Here is a 25,130-nt window from a genome sequence, read left to right on the forward strand (position 1 = left end):
AAGGTTTTGTACCTCAAATCTGTTCACGCCTCCAATCTGGTACAATAAGGCTGTAATTCTTTACTGTTGAATGAGCCGTAAGTGTGTGTTGGAATTACTGACATAAATGAAAATGAGCAATAATATTATTGCTAAAGAATTAACAATCATTGTTCACCTTATGTGATTGTTGGGCGTGTTATTACTTTTTATTTTTATTATTTATTTCTTAGCAGACGCCCTTATCCAGGGCGACTTACAACTGTTACAAGATATCACATTATTTTAACATACAATTACCCATTTATACAGTTGGGTTTTTACTGGAGCAATCTAGATAAAAGTACCTTGCTCAAGAGTACAGCAGCAGTGTCCCCCCACCTGGGATTGAACTCACAACCCTCCGGTCAAGAGTCCAGAGCCCTAACCACTACTCCACACTGCTGCCATATTTAAATGTTGGGTAGGAGGATTACTGAAACATTAAACTCTAGTATCCTCAAAATTGCATCATAGTTTGGTGGTATTAGGTGGGGTTTCTTGTTTGTTTTGTTTTTTAAAAACGGGGTGTCCAATGGTCGTGGAGGGCCATTCCATTCCAGGTTTAACAGGTAATATGATACAATGAACTACTGAAGGGTCTGAATGGAGGTTTAATTGGTTCAATTTAACAATTTAGATCAGGGCTGGAAGGAACAAGGACGAGGAGTGAAAGGGCCAACTTTGGCCACACCTGACTTAAAACAAAACAAAAAAAAAAGTCAAAATTTAAAGTGCCACAAACTGATTGCAGTGTAGTTTCTAAGTTAGATCATTTTTTATGCAAACAAAATACCTGCACACAATGATATACAAACCAGGCATTGCAAATACTACACCATTGATTACAAAACAACTTTAATACCAAATATACAAAACAGTGCATGCCATGTTGAGGTCAGTACATGATAAAATACTTCAGTATGGAAAGAGAAAACTAATACAGTAACAAACATCTATATATTATGCTTTAAACGGTTCAGATTTTTTTATGAAAAATATTTATTATATAATTTTACAAAGTAATACAAACAGTATATACACTGTTGTGCAAAGGCCTTAAACGTGTTGCATTTTTCTCCTCTGATGCATTATGAGCATCAACAATTTTCTCAAAGCCTCCACTAGTGTTTTCTACTATTATAACAACCTTGACTTACATAAAGAAGGAAAAACATTGAAAACAACTGGCAGAAGGCACAGGTGTCATTGTCCATCAAATCAACAGTATGAAGGTCACTCTTGAAATCAGGACATAAAGGATGTGTTGCAGTAAGAATACCTGTTAAGAAAGGGGAACAAGACTAAAAGGCTAAAATATGCACAAGAACACAGAAATTGGACTATGGAACAATGGTCAAGGTGCTTAGACTGTTGATGGATGGACAACGACACCTGTGCCTTCTGCCAATTATGTTGTCAATTCAACACTTGTCTTCTTTCTATTCATTAAGGATATTATCTTCAAGTATTGCTCATCCTTGTTAGACAGGTTTTTGGGTCTTCCAGTCCTGGGTTTGTCAATTACAGATGATGTTTCTCTGTACTTGTTGATTATGCTTTTGATACCACACCTTGAAAATCAAGTGATGCAAGCTATTTCATTCAATGTTTTTCCTTCTTTATGCAAGTCAAGGTTGTTATAATAGTAGAAAACACTAGTGGAGGCTTTGAGTAAATTGATGATGGTCATAATGCATCAGAGTAGAAAAATGCAACATGTCTAAGACTTTTGCACAGCAGGAGATATATATAGATTTTGATAATAAAATTAGAAATACAATATGAAGATCTTTGAGAACTTTAAGAAAGTATACAGTCAGCACTCACATATCCGACCCTAAAATTTTTTGACTTCAGTGATGGTTAAACGAGTGTGACGCACATCTGATTATTTCATCAGATTTGACGTGTATGTAGGCTAGCACATTGTAAGCTGCCCCGTACCACCCAAACAACCCTCTGCCCTGCACACACACACACACGTTTTGTACGGAAAGAAAAAATATGACTTGGCAACTCATTTGTTTGCGCATGAGTTGGGGGAATAACACAGCAGTAAATGACAAAAACTTGTCAGTTTTTTCAGGGAACACAAAAAAGATACAATGTCAAAAATACATAACTGAAATGGCTGTTTTAAAATAAGTAGGCTTCCATTAAGATGTATTGTAGTTGTTTTTTGGTACAGTACTATATTTTCAACAGAAGTAGTATTATAATTCAGAACGATATGATTCTGAAAATATCACTTGCCAAAATAGACGACTGGACACGTGAACTGTAATACAGTACATACTTTTAAATCCAGTACGTATTGTAGCAGTATGTAAAATTCCCCATTAACGACACAACAGCAAAATTATATCAAAATGTTATCCATGCACAGAACTGCTTAAAACTTAAAAAGGCAATGCAATTTAGCAAAAAATTTAAAAATAACAACACCAGTTTCCAGAATTAAAACAGCTGCAGGTTATAGTGCTTGATAAGGCCCTAATGTCACAGTAAACTTGCATCACAGTATCTAAAACTGCTGAATGATTAACTTTTACATTACCGTGCCTTGTCTTGTTCGCTTTGTTTTTGGAGGGAGTGCTGTGTAACTGCAGTGCACAATAATGACAGACTGATTTGCCATGCCAGAAAAAAAAAAAAAACGGGCTGTGACGGTTAAACAAGTCAATTGTGACATTGAAGAGATGGGCTTTGTATCAGAAAACTGGCGACGGAGTCAGAAATCAAGTGTGATGGGTAAGTGCATGAATTATTTACATACATACTATATATATATAAAAAATGGGGATTTATTTTATTCTTACTACAAGGACGGTAAAACGTGACTGACGTGTATCTGAGTGTCGGATATCCAAGTGCTGACTGTATTGTTTAAATATGACACAGTCATTACAAACAAGGACAAGAACATACCTTTTATTTGTATTTTTTACTTTTAGGGATAAAATCCCTATAATAGCATTTTGTCATGAAAACAAAATTGAACAATTAGTCATTGGTATATGATTTAAAAAAAAAAAAGTACCATCAATATATATATATGGTACAACTAAAGAGAACTTTAATAACATCACAAAACGTTTTGTGCTAGTAAGCTTGACTGAAAACCTAGAAAACAACTTATTTTACAATAATGCAAGACTTAAATATTTACAAGATGAAAATATATTTACTCTTATTCTTGCACTTAATCTCGTAGCAAATAATGCATTTGTTGCAATTGCATCTAGTTAAAAGGATATGTTATTTTTTTGCCTAATTATTTTCCCACTGATATTCTCCCCAATTTAGAATGCCCAATTACCTTCTCTCACAATAGCTCAGGAGAACTGAAGGTCAGTGGCTAAAACGACACTCCCACTGGACTCTCCAGTGAAGACCGGCAGCTTTACACAGCCAGGACGTAAATCCGCGCTCCCTTGACTAAGACACCCTGCACATCACGCAACCTTGCTTTTACCAAGTGATCCACTTGGGGACCCAAATAATTCCTTTTAAAATCATGAAATAAACTGTGTTTTTTCAGTTTCAGCACATTTAGTTTACTTTCACTTTCATCATTACTGAAAAAACCATTCTTGCAAAAGTGCATCAAAACGGTCTTCACCTTGATTAGCCCCTCCCCCAAACTGTTCATTGTGTGCTCCACAGTTTAAACTGTTGCTTACATCATTGCACGGCTGTATACAGCCTTGAAAAACTCCTCCTCCATTGTTTGGCAGCCCTGGAGCAGTACTATTGTAATTCATCCCCAGAGGGTTGGTACCCGCTGCCTGTGCACCTTGCTGTTCTTGCTTCCACTGAAACATGGAGCCTGGAATGCCGCTTAAAAGAATATCGTCAGTTTCCATATTATTTTCTGTGCTTGAAACCATTAGATTCATAACACTATTTCTCCCTCCAAAGATGTCAGGATCAGGGACATTAAAAGTACTCTGCTGTTGGACAGACAAGGCTCCGGTACTGTTAGTGTTTGTGTCCTTCTGGTTTACGGAAGGCTGTGATGGATTACTTTGCAAATCTAAAAATCTCAGGTAATGATCTGTCAGTAGAGGGAGCCCAGGGTTGTCTGCTAAAGGAGGTAAGGTCTTGCTGGTCTGAACTGATGATAGCATGCTGCTGCTGCTGGGCTGGCTGAGCCTGATGGTGTCCAAAGAGATTCCTGACGTAACGACAGGAGACCAGCTGCTATTGACAGAGGTGGACTGCGGTGGGTTGGTCATCAGACTGCATTGTTGCAGATCGTTGTGTGTGAACATTGAATTAGTCATGTTGTTCTGAGACTGTTGAACGAAACTGACAGATTGTGACAAAGTACTATTGGCCATTGATGCTACTGGTCTCTGGGGAAACATATTAAAAGGCTCTGTAAAAGGAAATGGAAGAACATGTTACTTCTTCAAGGGAGGGTCAAGTACATTACTTACTAACTTTGGTAGAACTCACTATAAGGCAGGGCAACCCCCTTTTTAATAGTTTAGTTCAACTTTTTATTTCTATAATTCTTTTTCTGTTACAAAAATCTGCTGAAAGTATAACACTATAGAGACTTTGGACCTGCACCTATTAGTCTCCCATGATGGGCACAGAGAATCCACTTAATGCATTATGTGCCATCCTGCTATACTGAAACTGTGGGACAACTGAATGAAATATTTCCCCTGAAAGAGAACAACATATAGAGGAGGGCAGCACCGCAGTACCACATTGTTAATCTTAATACATATCTTTTTTTTCATACCTTTTTTAATATTCTTTGGTACTATTTTGTGCCTTTCCATTTGGTGTATGCCTGCAAGAAAACAAAGAGCGTATTACATTGTTTTCTTGATATACAAAAAGATCATAAATAGGAAGATAAAGAAAAATACAACAGATAACACTCTGCTTTAAGTCATATACCTTCAGTCTTCTGTTGCTTTTTAAGAAACTATTTTCACAGTTGTACCAAATTTACACTTTAAATGCAAGAATGTAACGTTGCAAATAACTGAAACAGAACTGGAGAAAAAAAAAAAATCACATTGCTCTGGAAGCATCTCAAACCTGCCCCTGATCCTTTAACTCGCTCTAGAAAGTGTAAAACAAACCTGAAGATCCTATACATTTGGTTACAAAGAACTTGCCAATGCACACCCACCTTCTTAACAACTGTTGTCTCTACTCAGGTTTACCAAATATTAAAATGCACCACGAGTTCAGTGGAAAGCAAAACAACTCTAAGGTCTTTTGAGGCAGTCTAGGAGAGAGCTTCAACTATGTAGGTCTTACCAGGTAAAGCCTGCATTCTTTTTTGGAACTCTTCGATCTTCCTTTTCTTCTCTTGAAAGTGATGCGGGTCTGCAGAGATAAAAAGTGGGTCATTAAAAAAAAAAAAAAAATCCAAGTCAACAGATGCCAATGCATAATACATTTACTACAGGTAAATATTTCCACTCAAGACACCAGTTGTCCTTTCCTTTGTAAACGACTCAGTACAGTACTGTATTGTCAGTCTGGAATCTTATTTGAATTTGAACCCCAACAGGTCAGGTTTCAAACATTTAGTTTATCCTTTCATCTTGATCTGTATTCTCCATAGAAGGAAATCCCCATATTGATAAGAAAACAATTTACGAAGGAAAGAATTACAAAGGTATCTGCTGTCCAGTATTCGTTGTTTATAATGCGTCCTGTCAATGCCTACCATTGCTTGGCTGTGGTAGGTAGTGCAAGTTACCTGTATTGTCTGGGAGATATCTGAAGTCCATGGGCTCGCTGACCTCCTGGTCCGAGGGCCTGCGGAGCTGCATCTGAACGCTCACTGGGGCGGTGATGTTGGTGTGAAACGGGGGAGTTTTGAACACTATCGCAACCTGCCGGTGAACATCTGCTTGTGAAAACAACCCTTTGCCTTCCCAGCTTTGCGTGAAGAAACGGACTTCGATATCATCTAATGGATTATCAAAGAAAAAAGAAGAAATGTCACTACAGTTGAACCCTTTAATTAAAACTGGTGGCTTGAGAATCAGTTGGGATGAAGTGTAAGAAAGGGAAGGGACGTTGAGAAAGAAGAGTCGTGAAAGGTAGGAAATGTCTTGGAGCAGTCATCCACTTTGGACACACACCTGAGATTATTTACTAAAAGCTGTTTGAAGAAATCTTGTGATACTCTTTAAACCAATGTCAGTTACAAAAAAAGACAACATTGCTATACCTTTCTGAACTTTATCACAAAGCAGGAAAATCTCATCTCCTCCCTTCACATTCCCATAGTTCTTGTTGACACGGCAAATCCTCAGCTCTGCTGTGTTGGGGGCTCCTGCAAAATGAGTTACACTCATTAATAATGGCATGTAATGAAAAACTGCACAGGTAACATGAAATAATGGTTGCAGGTGCCCAGAACAATACCGGGAACTTGAAGCATTAGAACCTTCAGTTACTACAGGAAGAACCTAATCTTTAACAAAATGTCCTTGTTGAAACCAGTTTTATAAGTGATGTCCATGTAATTAGGATAACTTCTTGTGCAATGACGTCACATGAAAATCCCTATGTAGTGAAATTTCCATTTACAAAAGACTAGCCTTCTTTAGCATTTGTAAAATACTGTTGCCATTATTGTGTGTGCGTGTGTGTATGTATGTATATTTTGGACACTGCAGAAGTAATTCTAATTTTATTTTTATTTATTTATTTTTGTTCTGCTGCTTAGTTTCAGTTGTAGTTTTGTTTTACTAAAAGTATTTAATGTTAGTAATAATTAACATGTTTTTAACAACTCTTATTTAATCCAAGGACCTTTACATGAAAAGTCAATTATTTAACAGCATGTTCATTGTGTCCCAAATAAAGAATAAAATAAAGAATAGAATTAAAATCAAAACATTCACGTTTGTAAAAGAATAAGTATAAGTGGCTGTCAATCATGCTAATCAGAATCATAAAGTGGAACCCATGCAACTCCCTCTTCTGCCTAAAAAAAAATGTTCATTTGCATTTCACAGTTCACAGTTTAATTCTAAACTAAATCTGACCTTTTCAACATCACCCTCGTCAACCATAAAACTGACTGTCAGTTCTACCAGGAGAAGCATATGCAGCCAGCCCCATCTGTGACGTAATGTTTATTTACACCTCTGCTAATGCCATTTCTCTGCTTCGACACTGACACAGCAGATCAACCCACATCCACCTACAAGCTGCAGCTCTCTCTCTGTCATGACATTTCAAAAGTTTACAGACCTGTCAGAAATCTACACCTTAAATTGAATATGCCTTTCAGGTTTCAAATGTACATTGTGTACCATATAAATTAGCTTACTAACAGTTTTTATTATTGAAGAAATTAGAGTACACAGACTATGCATGCCAATACAAGGACACTAACATAACAGCAAATTCTACACAAAAGACCAAGCGGTACTGTACCGTGCCACACCCAGTATGCTTTTCATAGAACCATGCCTTTAGCATAAATAAGCTTTTAAGAGAAATGTGTTGTTTCTATGTAATCATGTAAAGGAATTTTTTATCAATGTATATTTACACCCCAAATAATGACGCTTTAGTGACGTATTTCGTACAGGAATCTGTAAAAATGATTCACTTCTTTCATATACTCTTCAAAGCCACACACCACTTTTTGTTAGAAGATTTGTAGAATTAGTCAATTAAAACATCAAAGGGTGATGTGACAGAAATGTTTTAATACAGGATGAATCCTTATATAGGTGAATATAAACACATTGGCTGAAATTCAAATAAAAAGATTAGATAGGATTGTTAGCATTTACCATGCATCTTAAATGAAAAGTGCTAGATTGGCAGCACTAGAGACTAAACCATGGCAATGACAATATAAACTGCTCTACATTGCTCTGTGTGCAAGACCAAAGCCTGCCTCAGAGGGACCTGCCTGCAATGGTGGGCAGTGCCATTATGTGCAAAATTGTGTGGTAGTTTTGTGTGAAGTGTAATAGTTTCCACTGAGGGCTGAAGGTGAAATACAAGTCCACCCCCTCTCCCTTCAGCAGTACCTAAATCTGCCTTATAGGGAAACATGCAAAAAAAACAGCACTTGCCCTTAACATTAACTTCAATAACATTACTGAAGAAATACAACTGCAATGCAACAACCTTGTAACAGAGTAGCTGAGGGGCAGCTATAGTGGTAAAACGTTCATAGTTTAACACAACAATGGTATGAACCAATTGACTCTGGCGATCCATTGCATTATATAGTTTCAGTACCAGTGTGCTTTCTGGACCACTTGTGTACAGGTTTGCAAGGGTTTGGGTCACTTACTGTTGTCATAGATGGGGTTGGATACAATGGGTGGTAAAGCCCTGGTATAATGTCCACATTCATCTTGCAGGTAGACCTGGAAACACAGTCTCACCACATTCAGATCATATTCTTCTGTTTTCAACAACTGCTCCCTTGGAACTAAAGAAACAAAGAAGAAATGCTATAGTATGAACAAACTTTTTAACAATAGACATTTTGGGAGATCTCCTATGGGATATAAAGTTGTAAAATCTTGGTTTGACAGACTGCTTTTAGAATCTTTTCATTGAAATCCTCAAATCCACCTGGAGATTTCAATTAGCCTGAAAAAAACAGACTTCCATCTGCTACAACCAAATGAACAAGTAATTGTTGTGAGCTGAGCTTTCTGAATTCAGTGCTTCACCGATCGATACAGTCTCCAAAGTTAAGTTGCAAAGTTAAAAGCTCTATTTTTTTATCAAATTTCTCATGCAGGTTAACTGTAATATCAGAATGTTTACTTCTGCCCAGCACAGAGTACTGCATAAGGTACTGTACAGTCTAAGGACCTTGTCACCTTATCCTCAGCCCAGAGCAGGAAGAATCAATTTGCTTTGATTACTTCCCTGTATCAGACAGCAAGAAATATGCTCAGAGGGAATGCACTGGGTATACATTTTTTTAGTATGCATATTATTTCCTCTCATTACAATAGTATTATTTCTAGTATTTTAAATTACATAATTAAACCTTCTTATTTCACAGTTTCACTAATATGGTTTGAAAAAATGTCTCTAACATGCTAATAAGATGAGCCATTGCACTTGCTGAAAAATGCAAACTCCTCAATGATTTTCCAGTGTTCAACAAGTTGATGTTATTGTGCATTATTGTAGGTTAAGCTCATGACACCGCCTGTTAATTCAGGAACTGAAAGTGCACAGGAAGAGGTTTCTGTGACAACAAGAGTCCCCAAGTGAGGGAGGAACGGAAATCAGAATATTACAACTTTAAAACTAATCTCATTCAATTTCTCTCCTTGTAAAAAACATGCCCCCAAGTAAAGAATCAATTAACACATACAGTTGCTGTGCAACTTCTAACTTACATTATATTAAAGCCTGCCTTGAGGAACAAAAAAAAATAAATAAGTTTGGTATTCAAGACACCTGTTTCTATAAAAGACATAGAGTTTTTTTTTTTTGTCTTTGAACAGAAGAATCCATGAGTTTAAAATAAAACGTGTGTTTACATTTTCTGACCAGAGCAGTGGTTATTTACAGGGGGGGCTGAAGCCTAAAACATTTTACAGGTTGTAGTTTATGAATACCCCTTTGTATGATTGTCTTCAGTTTTGTTTCTAATTACACGTGTAGTGTTTGTTGCTAGCACAATTTAGTCTCCATGGTAGCCAACCTACTCCTACAAGTGTGACAACGTACGTTAATGATGTCAACTGAAGCCCATTTAAGGTCACCACAGAGTACTGTACGTCCGATGGCTGATAAAGTCAAACCACCTAAATTCTAAAAACGTAAGACTTTTCGAAGAGCAGAATCACTTCTCTAGTGCCTAAGTTCCTCCCCCTCTTTTTTTAACTGAGTAGGAAGCAGATGAGCTAGCTTCTGTATTTGATGTATATGCACAGCTCAGGGTGTTTTATGAGTAATACACCTCGACAGATTTCCATTCCAAATTCTGTTCTAAATCTATTTGATGAAAATGTTCACAGATATAACACAGCAATTTGCCTCTCTTTTCTTTTTAAATGGTGGCAAATATTTACCAATATTTTTCAAATAACTGAGTTAATTTTAGTTTGTTTAATATGCTGCTCATATTTTACACTGGTATTTTATATGTGCTTTCCCTTGTTGATTTTAAAAAGACTCATGGAAAATAATAATAACAGTAATAAAAAAATAAATCACAAAAAAGCTCTGCCCATGTAATCCCATAAAGTTAATATACATTTAGAAGACACATTTACAAGGTGTTCAAAACATAAATATATTGGTTATCTGTCCCTGTTCCAATAACAGGAAGTACACAGCACTTTCAAGACTGTATACAGTACAGATTATACAGTATGTGAAAAGTATTTTAGATGAAGAATATCACTAAAACAGCCTCACAAACAACTGCCAAGAGAGCCCCCGGAAACAGGTGGTCTCGATTCACTCATCTGAGAACGATAAGGAGTAAAGCTGAAAAAGGTTTGGCTTCCTGTTTACAGTGCTATTTGTTTTCGGTGGACTTGTCCTGTGTAGTGTTCAGCGATGCGTTGCAATGTGCACTATTGTGTGACTATGTTTGAAAAGTCAAGAAAGATTACATTTGTCTACTATTGACTGAATGCTGCTTTCTTTTTGAATAAACAAAAAATAAAACATATTTTGTGATCATTTTTAAACTCTGTACTAGAAATGGGTATTCATTTCTGAACCATGTATACTAGTTATGTTTTAAATTTCAATTGAACCTCAGGGGTTTATAATTTATACAATATGTAGATGGTGAATCAAGCGTACGAGTAACCGATTATTTCACTTGATGTATATGTAGTTTTAACTATGAGTTGACTTGTGATTCGAGAATACACTGTGCCTTTAAAGTTTTAGGTTCGATTGACTGGCTGTCAAGTTCAACATGGATGATCACGGATCTATTTTGTCTGAACAACTCAGTAACTAATTAATTTAAAATCTGTATGAAATATGTTAAGAAGCTGTAAAGTAAGAGTTCTTACTTGAGGAAATCAAAACTGTAATGTTTGTGTAGGTATTTTCAGTAACCAGTGCTATGTTAAAAAGCAGGCAGCGTGTACAATTGGCTACTTACAAAATAAAAAACACAAAACTTTCCTTTCACATACCAATTATTTGAGAATTTGTTTTTTTCTGACATTTTCTTTTTCAAAAGACAAAATAAAATCTAGATTATCTTTTGAATTGTACAAGTCTATCTGTGTAATTTGCTTTCAGTCTATGCCTCTTATATGACAAAGTCAGTATTTCATAGGATCAGTAAGTGGCCAGCCAGTTACATTGTCTTATAATTAACATTTACTACTGAGAGTACAAGGAGATAAGTTCCTGGATTTTTATTTTTTTTAAGTCAATAGTACTGCTTCTGCACTGAGCCTTACTTGAACAGAAGCAATAATTCAGCTGCATCATCCATGTTGCTGATTGAGCTTTTGTAACATTTGTTTAACTGAACTGTATCGCGTCCTGTTATCGCAGGATAATAGGACTAGGAAACCCAATGAAAACGAACAGAACATCAGATGTATTCATATTCACTGAATACATTTCTTACCATTAAATGGATTGATGCATTTTGCAATCCGAAACACAATAGATTCTTTAACTTCTCTCCTACGTACACACTGAATGCCAAGATTCTGAAAGCTGTGAATTAAAAAATGTAATATAAGTACAATATGGTTAAAATCAGGTTAAAACAATGTGGCAGTTAAACTGTATTTTTTCTGGATAATGTAACTTGATTAATAAAATAAGACAGCTGTGTGTTTTTAAGCACCTAAATTCTCAGAGTTATTGAAGCATATAAACATTATCTGACATTTATACATTTACAACAGATGAGGTCATCACCATGGGGGAAAAAATGAGAGCTTAAAGTGTTTTTATAGCTTTATAGTGAACACACAAGAGCTTGCATCAAACAAAGAGGAAGTAGCTGGAACAAAAATAAGATAGGATTCAAAAATAGTGTTGCTGTGAAACAAGTATGGTTTTGTCTGAACAGAAAAAAAAATGTAAAACACTGTAATGCACTATTGAAAATTGTAATTATTTATGAATCTATTTTAAGTATTTTCAACAATTACAATAATTTGCATATGACTAGATTGTGGTCTTTGCCAGGGAATTCCCCTTTCCATTTCCCACATGGGAAATAAAACAAACAGTCTCATAGGGAATGAAATTATTCAGAGTGGGTGTAATGATGATATCACAAGAGCTTTTACTTAGGGATCCTATTACTAAGTCAGATTCAGTGTATTTCATCATCACTAACTACTGAAACACAGGGTTGAACAGCAAACTATGAAAGTCACGTGACTGGTGTCTTCATATTATAACCATGCTTCCCTGTTTTTGTCAAATGCTTACAGTGGTTAATCAAATGACACTTACGAGATCACTCTTCGTTCAGGGCCAAATTCTGCTTCATAGTACCCATCTTTGCAATCTTTCCCAACCAAGTCATGCGGGTGAGGTCTATAGGGAACACTTTTTGTCACTAGTGAAACTATGACCTTGCCTTTTCCATAGTAATTCATGATCTGACAAAAAAGAAAAACAAATATTGTGTTAACTCTCCTAGGATCCATCAGTAGCCTTACCTGTTTTTTGACCCACTAGGGTAGACTTCTGGTAGACTTTTGCAACAATTTTGTAGTTTCTTTGATTACATGATGTTAAAAAAATCTCAATTATGTTGAGATATTGTTTTTTGTAATTCTCTCTCAAGCCTAAAATTCTAGGCGATGCAAAACTTTTGGCCATAGCTATAGACTTCCATTGTGTAGCCTCCTGTGCATTTTGTTTCCCTTGCAGCAGTAGGAGGTTATTACATTAGGTAGCTACTTTCTTACTTTTAAAAGGTAAGAAACAACACATTTAACCTTTTATTGTGCTGAAAATCTTTTAGCTCTTCACTTATTATTTTGTGGTATGCAAATATTTGCTGCAGGTCATATGGTGTGATTGTGGCTTGACCACTGGAGTAAATCTGAACTTTAGAACATGACGCATCAGGAAGTAAAAGCAACTTCTTCATATTCCAAACTGAAGTATAAAACATAATAAGCAAAGAACCACAAGATATCAAAGTAAGGAAAATGGGGGCCAGTGATAATACTGCCAGTACTAATAAGATGGAAGAAAATCTATTTTAAAACCTTTGTCAGCACTCCTTTAAAACCACGTCACACTACATGTCTTCTAGCAAGGTATTGTTTTACCACCTGTTCATTAAAAACAATCTTCACAACTGTATATATACATTTACAGTGCCGTGAAAAAGTATTTGCCCCCTGTCTGATTTTCTGCATTTTTGCATATTTTTGACACTGAATGTTATCAGATCTTCAACCAAAACCTAATATTAGATAAAAAGGACCAAGTGAACAAATAACAAAAAAAAATGTTATACATATTTCATTTATTTATTAAAGTTATGCAACACCCAATGCCCCCGTATGAAAAAGTAATCGCCCCCTTAGACTCAATAACTGATAACACCACCTTTAGCAGCAATAACTGCAACCAAACACTTCCTGTAGTTATTGATTAGTCTCTCACAGCACTGTGGAATTTTGGCCCACTCCTCCATGCAGAACTGCTTCAACTCTGTGACATTTGTGGGTTTTCGAGCATGAACTGCTCGTTTTAGGTCCTGCCACAAAATCTCAATGGGGTTTAGGTCTGGACTTTGACTAGGCCATTCCAAAACTTTAAATTTCTTGTTATTCAACCATTCTGATGTAGACTTGCTTGTGTGTTTCGGATCATTGTCTTGCTGCATGACCCAGCTGCGCTTCAGCTTCAGCTCACGGACGGATGACCTGACATTCTCCTGTAGAATTCTCTGATACAGAGCAGAATTCATGGTTCCTTCAATGATGGCAAGGCGTCCAGGACCTGATGCAGCAAAGCATCCCCAAACCATGACACTACCAACACCATGCTTGACCGTTGGTATGAGGTTCTTACTGTGGAATGCAGTGTTTGGTTTTCGCCAGACATAACGGGGCCCATGTCGGCCAAAAAGTTCCACTTTTGACTCATCTGTCCATAGAACATTGTTCCAGAACTATTGAGAATCATCCAGGTGCTTTTTGGCAAACTTGAGATGAGCATTCATGTTCTTCTTAGTGAGCAATGTTTTCCGCCTTGCTACTCTGCCATGAATCCCATTTTTGCCCAGTGTCTTTCTGATGGTGGAGTTATGAACACTGACCTTAGCCAAGGCAAGAGAGGCCTGCAGGTCCCTGGATGTTGTTTTAGGGTTCTTTGTGATTTCCTGGACGATTTTACACTTTGCTCTTGGAGAGATTTTGGCAGGACAGCCACTCCTGGGAAGATTCACTACTGTCCCAAACTTTCTCCATTTGGACAATCTGGCTCTGACTGAGGTTCAGTGGAGCCCCAGAGCCTTAGAAATGGCTTTGTAACCCTTTCCAGACTGATAGGTATCAACAACTTTTTTCCGGAGGTCTTCAGGAATTTCTTTTGTTCGTGGCACGATGTGCCTCTAGAACCTGTGTGCTGACATCGTCACTAAGGGCCAAAGTTAGTCAGATTTATATTGGGCAGGGCTGGCCCAAATCAGGCCTGGTTGTTAACCAAAGTACTCAAACAGCTGACCCTAATTATCCCTTTAATTGGGTTGAGTTAACTAGGGGGGGGCAATTACTTTTTCACACGTGAAGATTGCATGTTTGATTACCTTGCACACCAAACAAATGAAAGAAGCACCAAACTTTGGTGTCATTTCTTCTCTCAGACTCCCTCTATATACTACTACTACAACCCACAAAAAATCTGACCAAATACAATGTGAAAAATATATACAGTATATATATATATATATATATATATATATATATATATATATTTATATCACAACTGCTTAATGACCTCCAGTTTTACTTTATCTTCTGGTCATAAATTAAATAAGCAATATTAAAGTAAAGTAGATTTTGAATGCAATGATGTTTTAATCATTTAAACATTTTGTTTTCATGAAAAAAAACAGAAAAAACTCCAGTTATACCTCCTTTCAAGGTATATCTATCCTCTCTCTATATATATATAGACACACACACACACACACTGCTTGCAAGTCTTAGACATGTTGCATTTTTCTACTCAGATGCATTATGAGTAGAGTCTACTTTAATCGCGGTAAATTTACGTATTTTTCACTGGTAGGTTGCGGAATAAAATTAGGATTTTACGGACATTTCGTGGACCTGTTTAAACATTAAATAAACCTAAGTAGACAGTATTTCAGAACAATATAAAGCCTAAATAGTGGTACTTGCTTCCTTACTAAAATTTGTTAAAGGCAAGTATGCAGCATCCCCCTGCAGTTGACTTGCCCATACATTGAGACTGCACGTCTGCATCCACTGAATTGGTTGGAAGTTAAGGCAAAGCTTTGCCAAGTTATACAGATGTGGAAAACGATTAGAAACAGTCCCAAATCTCGTTTACCCAAGGGCACCTGGCATACTTTAATAAAGGCAATATATGTAGCACGTTCGTTGTCATGTTATTTGTCACATCCGATAATTTATTTTGTAGGTACCGAGTCAAAACAAATTCCAACTGCGAAAAAGGAGGCAGCAGGTTGAAACGAGGTGGCTGTGCTAGACTTATCTTGCCGACAGCAATAATAATTGGTTTCTGAACGCTGTTTATTTTATGTTCTGTTCAGCAGCCACTGTAGTTGCCTTTTGTTTAATGTGTGACTGAAGCTAAATAACGATTGATCGTATTTTCCCCAGACACATTACGATATGCAAAACAATTACCACCATCTGCATGTACAGTTTCTTTGGGAAATATCTTGACACGATCAATCACCGAAATACACATTGTGGAAAAACATTGAGTGAAATAGCTCGCATCGCTCGATTTTCAAGGTGTGTGATCCGAAGCATTATCAGCAAGTACAGAGAAACATCAATTGAGACACCCAGGACTGGAAGACCCAAAAAGCTGTCTAACAAGGATGAGCAATACTTGGAAGATAATATTCTTAAGGAATAGAAAGCGTTGAATTGACAAAGAACTGGCAGAAAGCACAGGTGTCATTGTCCATCAAATCAACAGTAGGAAGGTCACTCTTGCAATCAGGACTTAAAGGAGGTGTTGCAGTGATAATACCTTTGCTAAGAAAAGCGAACAAGACTAAAAGGTTAAAATATGCACAAGAAAACAAAAATTGGACTATGGAACAATGGTTAAAAGGTGCTTTGGACTGTTGATGGATGTCTTATTTCTATTCCTTGTTAGACAGCTTTTGGGGTCTTATTTAAAATAAGTAGCAATAAAATGTGTACATTTTTTTTATATGAAACCAATTAATTCAGGGATTTCTTGACTAAACTTCTCAAAGAAATGGGAGTCCAAATAAAAACAACAACAGAAATCTGAAATGATTTCAGACATTTTAAAGTTGTTATAAGGACGTAACAGTGGCAGTATTTGTTTGAACTGCCGAAGTGCAGAGCCTTCCTCAATTTTTACTCAATAGAGTATGATCTCTCTCTGTTTGATAATTCACCTGTATGCTTGGAAATGATCTGTTGTTGTCTGTGCTGCGCTCTCCAGGAATGCTGCCTGCTGATCGACCTTCACATTTATACCTGAAACGCATGCCTCTTTGCTTAGGCTCTTCAAACATCTGAACACTGGGCTCCCCACCTGAAAAGTAAAAAGGATGTGAACATTTACTCCTTAGCCAGGTTAACCTCCATTACTGCAGTAATATTTTAAATGTAGTACTGTCAAGCATATTTAAACCACACAATGTGGTAAATGGTCAAGTAGCTGCACATGCAGAAATTAAATGGATGTACTCATGTTTTCAATACTTGTTTTCAGGTTGATTGCATAATATTGGCACAAAAACTCACCTAAATGTTGGGAAGCCCTCGACATAAGAACATGAGTTGCTGGAACTAGAAAAAGGAAAGAGTTAAAGTATTTAAATATATTTTAAAAGGGAAATTAAACTAGTAAATTATAAACTGTATCTAACATTTCTTGCTAGTTATCATACCATAAAATGTGTTTAGTTGCCCTTTCTGGCTTCAAAATATGACCATAATACTATACAGTAATGTGGGATGATTACACATTTAAACGTGAAAAGGCCTGAAATCGCCCATAGCTAAAATGCACTCAATGGTGGTACTGGTATATATAGTAATACAGTACTAAAATATGATGTGTCAAATGTTTCTACTGCAAGTCTTTCTCAGTGTTTTCAATGTAGGTCAGCAATGCTATTGGCATCAATAACTTGTTCTACTCTTTTCCTGATTTCATTGCAGCGTTTTGCTCGTTTGTAACACATACATTTAACACCCAATCTAAAAGCATACTTCTGTTCGGCAACAAATGTAGTACTACTACTAGTAGAATGCCTGTTAGTTCTGTAACGTTAGTATTTTTTTTTTCATTTTACAGAGAAATGCTTAAAAGTGTGGGTTTTGGGGGGGGGGGGGAGGTATAATACTCCTCAATTGAGGAATACGATTCCTCAGTAAAACACCTTCAACTCCTTCAACACATTTCTGATTGAATATGCCCCTTTAAACGTATCACTAGCTGTGGTATTTGCAATATGTTTACCATACAGTGTGTAAGTGTGTTGCATCCAAACTAAGTACACAATTAAATGAGTGGTTATTGGCTGGTATGTGAAACAAAGACAAGGGGCCCCAACACGCATCTTGCACCCACTGTCCCGTCCCTACTGAGCACTATGCCACAAATAATACCGGGCAGCAACGCGCTTGTCTAGGCTTGAAAAATTGGACATAGCTGTCAAATGAATCAAACAAAGTAGGACTCACTTAGCAAAACACGAACAAATAATGAATCACGAGAACAAATGGGAATGGTACTACTTCCCCAATTCTAAATTATTGTGACAGGCAGATTTAATTGAATACGGTTACTCAAATGGAGTGAATTAAGACGGTCTTCAACAAAAATAAAGTGTACTATTTTCGGAAAAACTGGAAAACGACGTAATTTTGATATTTAATATAGTTAGACCTACATCTTCATTTGAGACACATATTCCCTGTCTCTTCATCTACGCACCAGACAACCTACACATTTCTTCTTCCATATTTATCATTTTCGTTTGTTCTTAGCTATATATTTTCAATTTAAGTGTTCTCGGTTTGTAACGAGAGGAACTCATTTAAATGTGCAACTTTATTTAATTCCAACCTCCTTAATTTACTTTAAAATATAACTGTAATTGAACTAAACTTTCAAATAAATGTTCAAATAAATAAAATATATATATATATATATATATATATATATATATATATATATATATATATATATATATATATATACACACATTACATTAAGATATGGGTTGTGCATATTCGGATTCTAACTGGATATCACTAATATTTTAAAATAATACAACAAAAAGGAAAACAGTACGTAATGAGACAAATTTAATATGTGAGAAGCAACAAAAAATTGAAGATAAAAAGCAGGAAGCAATGGATTCTTCTGACACACTTTCAGTTCCCTTTTTGTTTAAATTAATGAACTGGTTGAATTACAAAACACGGTTAATAAAAAAACTGCACTTGCAAGCAAATACTACGTTTACAATAAAATGTGTATTAAAATAATCCTGTATGAAATGTTTAAAAACGGGATTTATGTTAAAGCACCTATGGCATAATAATCCACTAGGGGAATGCCCTGTGAATCAAATTATGAGTAAAATATACTCAGTGCAGTAGTAATTAAGGTTTGCCATAGATACTACTATAATATAATCCTCCAGTTTGTTTTCTGTAAATAATTACACAGTAGGCTATAAATCCCAAACACAGTTTCATTAAGTTGAAAAAAAGAAACCACAATACAATGTTTTTAAATAAAATCTTCAGACTGCGTATCGTGGAAAATGAAAGTAATTTAGTGTTTAAGAAACAAGCTGTTTGTAAAACATACTCACCGCTCATGCTTCAAACGCCCTTCCTAATAACTCTGTCAAATGGACAATATCGAGACTTTAAACACCACTAACTGTTTTGGTGTAATATGAAAACAGAACTGATTTACAACCTGTTAGGTAGCGCAACATATTTCAGGATTTGAACCAGGGGAACTTCCCATAATACGCCCGCCCCTTCTGGCCCGCACGTCATTGGCTGAATGCACGGTAGGCTATAAATTACATCATTAAAGTTTAGAAATACAGCTTGTTGAAATAATATATCTAATGTCAATGCAGGGGGAGAGGGAGGGGGGTAACACTCACCCACACTAAAGACCATCATGTCATCAAAGGGCCCCTTGCTTGCTTTAACATTCCTATGTGAGATCAGTGTTAAACGAGAATCCCCGCACCTTCATGAACAGCTAACCGTCCTAGACCTACCGGTGTGTTTATAATATTGTGCTGTAACACTACAACACAGACTGTTTGTGTGCTGAGCCCACTTAATCATCAAACTATTTAAAATCAGAAATAAGTTAATTCAATTGAATAAGAAGCAAGCAAATAAAAAGGTCTTGTTTTCAGGATACACAATTTATCCACAGGTAAATGATTCAAAGGCAATAAACTAAATTATAAGCAAACATCAAACGTAACAGTAAATAACTAATAGTGTACAAGTAATTGTAAAATAGTATCTAGTTTAACCGCAGGCCCATAATACTTAACTGCTAGTAAATAGCTGACCAATGTAGGCTACCATGTAACCCGTTTTAGGGCTACAGTACACAGAGATTAAACATGTTAAAAAGGACCTACATTTGTATCTGCTGTATTTGTATTGTTATCGGTGGGATTCAGCAACAAAAGCAAATACAGTAGTTAGCTAGTCTATGCAATTCTAATGACCGTTTTAAAGGACTTTTATAGGTTTAATGGGCCTACCAAAGTGCTTAAATTCCACATAGTAACATTTATGTCATGCCAACTGGTATTTACAGTAAATAACAATAAAAACATATTATTATTATTATTATCATCATCATCATGCTCAGCTTAAGTGACAGCTGTTTTAGAACCAACTCGTGGATATATTGTACTTTCCTCTGTGACGTTACTCCTTGTTTGTATTTTCTCTTAACTTCTTCGGAGCTACGCTAATAAAACATATGAATCATAAACCTAAAAATACCTGCTTTTTTCATGCATATATGTGGCTAGTTAGTAATGCATCATACTGATATCACACGGATATTATATCTATCTATCTATCTATATAAGACAACAGTTTTGACTTTACAATTGAACTGAGTTAGGATATCGAAATTCTAGTGGAGGAATTATTGACCTGTATTCGTCCCCGGTACCAGTCGGTATCCATTTGCTGTCAGGAGAGTTTTCAGGTAAATACCACAACCGCTCCACCAACTTCAGATACACCAAACGTTATTTGTAAACCACAATTACAATCATGTAAATGCTGCCTACAAGTAAAGTTACGAAATATCAATCAATACCCATATTCTGACGACGGAACATATATGATCAATTTCAAATATGACGTTATTGCGTGAAAGTGTTTTGGTTTTAACATATACATTGAGTTCTCATGAAAGCTGTATTTAGCCTACAATAAACGATCATATCTACAGACCCGTTATGTGTAATTTTCACCTGTTACTCCACTTTGCAGGATGTTGTCTTAAATACATTTCAGAAAGTATATTGTTGAAAACAAAGACAAAACAAAAAACAATCTACTGTATTTTATTAACAATGTATTTATCAGTTTTACGTTTGAATTAAACACATTTAAAGACAAAATGGCACCTGTATCTATTGTATTTTTGTGAGTAAAAATAATTATAATTTATAGTTTAACTCTGGGACTTACAGCGAAGTTTTTTTTTGTTTTTTTTTTCAGTATGGGTAATCCCCGTGTTGATGTCAGAAGTACACCTACCCAGAATGCAAACAAGCATTACTACAAAGGAGATCTGGGAATGCCCCAGCGAGCGTGTGAATGAGGAAGTATTTAGGTACCACACAATAAAGCATATTTGGCAATGCAGGAGAAAGTTTCGTACATTGTAATTATGTATGTACTATGTATATATAGTGTCAAGTTTTTCAACCTATATATTCCTAGGGAAATCATGCACGAATAGCAAGTACCAAGTGACTCTGACATTACAGCGTAGGTAGCCTAAATGTACGCACTGTCGCACTGTAGCCTAAATGTACGTACGCACTGTCAATGTGCCACCCGCCACTTTTCTCGATTGCCCACGAGATTTCTGACCCCACACACTCACACCTCACTCATTGGCCGTGGGCGGCGAAGCAGACAGAGAAACATAGGGTAATTTGAGGGAACCCTTCTTTAATATTATACTAACCAATAGGTTTTAAAAAAAAAACAAAAAACAAAAACAAAAAACACCTCAGAAAAAAGTACTGAAATGTCAACCTTACGCGTGCAATAAATACAAGGAGACCAGTGTTACTGTTTATAAATCAAACTTATTCATCCAATGGTCGCTACAAGTAGTGACAAAACTTATTTCGACCAAAACAATGCCATGATATAACATACAGTTCGCTAAATGTACTATGTGTATTACTTTTTAGATATACTCATTAATTACACATTTCAACATTAGTTTCCCCGATGGTGCTTCCTGTTTGTTATGGTTACGACTGTCATTTTCGTACTGTACAAACGGCACAAAATACCTGATAGATGGGTGCCATAGAGATCTTCATAGGTCACAGAGTTCAACTATAAAAACTTGGTCAGTGCCTTATTTAACTTTCACAAACACCAAACCCTAACACTGCAGATGCAATAGAGATGTGTGAAAAAATCTGCATCATTGATCTGTCAAATGGTGAAAACAATGTTACAGTGAAATGGTTACATTCTACTGGGCATCACCTTCAATGGACATTTGAGAGAATCGTTGAATATAGCTGTGTACCAACTATAAAAACATTGTGAAATTATGTGGCTGTGTGGTCCAGTGGTTAAAGAAAGGGGCTTGTAACCTGGAGATCCCTAGTTCAAATCCCACCTCAGCCACTGACTCATTGTGTGACCCTGAGCAAGTCACTTAACTTCCTTGTGCTCCGTCTTTTGGGTGAGACGTAGTTGTAAGTGACTCTGCAGCTGATGCATAGTTCACACACCCTAGTCTCTGCAAGTCGCCTTGGATAAAGGCGTCTGCTAAATAAACAAATAATAATAAATGTGGTCTGTAACATTGATTGGGCTAGGTTAACAAGATGGCAGTAGGAATATATATATATATATTTTACTGGACAGCACTGGCAATGTAAAATTAACAGAGGATATCAAATAAGACGCCTGTGTACCAAACATTAGGACAATTACCCAAAGTGTAGTGCCTTATACAGTAGAAAGTCACAGGCACAAAATGGTACATTTTTTGTTGTACAATACCTATGATCAAACATGACAAACACAAACGGGGGGGGGGGGGGGGAGAGAAATTATCTATATATATATATATATATATATATATATATTATTATTTATTTCTTAGCAGACTCCCTTACAATTGTTACAAGATATCACATATCACATTATTGTACATACAATTACCCATTTATACAGTTGGGTTTTTACTGGAACAATCTAGGTAAAGTACCTTGCTTAAGGGTACAACAGCAGTGTCCCCTGGTGGGGATTGAACCCACAACCCTCCGGTCAAGAGTCCAGAGACTTAACCACTACTCCACACTGCTGCCCATATCTATCTATCTATCTATCTATCTATCTAACTAACATGACCACTATATGGCAGCCATCTTAGGTCACGGGTACCATTACATTTTGCCTGAGACATTTCCATAACACTGAAAATATAAAAAGTCGGCTTATGAAATATTAGTAAGCCAGTTAGCAGCAGCTGCGGGTGTTAAATTCCAAACGTACACAGGCCTTATCGGCATAGGATAGGCCTTATGCCTAACGGAAGATGTCACGTAGTTCAAGTATTATTTATTCCTTAGCAGACACCCTTATCCAGGGTGACTTACAATTGTTACAAGATATATTATTTTTACATACAATTACATTGTTTTTTTTTTTACAAATTATTTTTACATACAACTACCCATTTATACAGTTGGATTTTTACTGGAGCAATCTAGGTAAAGTACCTTGCTCAAAGGTACAGCAGCAGTGTCCCCCACCTAGGATTGAACCTACGACCCTCCACTCAAGAGTCCAGAGCCCTAACCACTACTCATTATGTCAAATCATCAACTCATTGTGTGATGTGGAATGCATGGACATAAAATACCATTTTTGTACAGTGCACCATGTTTTATGTATTACCACTGGCCCTTTTACTTTCAAATGTGTTTATTTATAGACACAGAATTTGTGTGTAAATATATATGGACACAATTACTACTTACAGGTGGCTTCGAAAGCACAGTGTAGTAATGCTTCTTACCCATCCATCATGCTCAGTACTCAAGACAAACAAGTCATTGCTGTCATTCCCACAGGTAGAGTAGTGCTTGTACAAGAATTATGGTAAACTCTTGATCTTCATGTGTCATAATGGCTTAAAAAACATGATTTTAAATATATATTTTTTACTGACTGCTCAATCTTAATCCTTTTAAGTCATGCATGTGATGCTCTTAGATACACACAACTAAATGTCAGCAAGAATGTAGTTGCAGTCAATGTCAATAGACGTCAAATGTCATTTGTCAGTTCCTTTTTTTCTTAAGTAAAATTGCAGAATTTAATCTTTTTATGGCGTACTCAAAGAAATCAATACAATCTCACATTCAAGCGAATACAAAATTCAAATTATTTTATTAAAAATTAAAGTTAGCAGTTTGATTTTATTATTTTACACCTGCATATAAAAATCATATTGCAGTAGTCTGTGTTCCCAATAAGCCATGTGGCTTGAGTTTCCATGTTATTAAGCTTCTTATAATTCGTTGGTTCCTGGCGTCTCAATGGTCAATTGTGAATATACTGCATGCGGTTGCTAGAGAATGCATGTGTGAGCATTATTGTGGGTTGTAAAGAGAATCTTAGACACAGCACTGTTTTAAAACAGTTTTCTTTGTTTATTGGAAAAAAGTAAAATATGCCTTGTTTTGTGTGGTGGTTTTTTTGGTTACATTAAATATTTACCAATTGAGGGAAAAGCATGATGAGCAAGCTCATTTTTTATTTTACAATCACAGTTCACCCTCTGAGGAGGAGGCATTAACTAAAATTTAATTTTACCAAAATAAGAATAAAAATAAAATGTAGAATCTTTGGCTTCCAGACTAAATACTTCGGTGCACATTGTGCACAAACATACTGCAGCCCTGGCTGGCAGTATATAAGTTAGGAATGAGGTAGATCACTTAATTGTGTTGAATTGATAAACATCTTTTTTCACAAGGTTAAGCACTACAAATACCTGAAATTATATTGAAATATACTAAATTGTATATTTCTAGAGACTTAATAAACCTAGACTCTCCCATACAATTTTCACAGTCCACCCATATTATTAGTAATCTGAAAATTAAGTTAGCACTTGTTTGATTATATTTTTTCATCGATTATTTTTGGTTCAAGGATTGGTTATGCATTACCTTACCTGCACCCACCACAGAGTCATGCTTGAACCATGCATTGTCCACAAGTGTTGAAGCAATTTCTAACTCATGATTGTTTTCCCTACCTGGGCAGAGGCAGCCAAAAAAGTTAATCTAAAGTAAGTGTTTGAAGCCATGCACAGACATACATGTAGGCCAAATTAGGATAAGATTACTTTGGTTATTTGACCACTCACTCGTGCAAATAACATTGATATAAACCTTAATATTAATAGTGTCGTAAAATAAGGAGTATTTATTTTTTAAACTTTCCCTTACCTTTATGACATTTGCAATACATCACCCACTCTATATCATGGGTGTCGGGGTCCAATACAAATCCGCTATATAGCGAAAGACTCATAGAAAAACAAATAGGCTAACAAATACTGTACAACCACTCCCTTGTTTTATCGGGAGTGGCAGGGTCCAATATAAATAC

General features: G+C 36.1%; 1 protein-coding gene across 1 annotated transcript; it reads right to left on the reverse strand.

Moving 5' to 3' along the window:
- Nucleotides 1-859: 859 nt before the first annotated feature.
- Nucleotides 860-19,190, reverse strand: LOC117410670 (proto-oncogene c-Rel-like). The gene is made up of 11 exons (XM_034017392.3): nucleotides 19,058-19,190; nucleotides 16,971-17,015; nucleotides 16,619-16,758; nucleotides 12,457-12,605; nucleotides 11,612-11,703; nucleotides 8,327-8,467; nucleotides 6,233-6,337; nucleotides 5,756-5,968; nucleotides 5,308-5,376; nucleotides 4,778-4,828; nucleotides 860-4,402 (listed from the first exon to the last, which is right to left on the reverse strand). Exons 1-11 carry the CDS (start codon nucleotides 19,062-19,064, stop codon nucleotides 3,597-3,599), a joined length of 1,818 nt encoding a protein of 605 aa, XP_033873283.2. The 5' UTR covers nucleotides 19,065-19,190; the 3' UTR covers nucleotides 860-3,596.
- Nucleotides 19,191-25,130: the final 5,940 nt, after the last annotated feature.

This window comes from Acipenser ruthenus, chromosome 6 (assembly GCF_902713425.1).
Source record: "Acipenser ruthenus chromosome 6, fAciRut3.2 maternal haplotype, whole genome shotgun sequence".
NCBI classification, from domain to species: Eukaryota; Metazoa; Chordata; class Actinopteri; order Acipenseriformes; family Acipenseridae; genus Acipenser; species Acipenser ruthenus.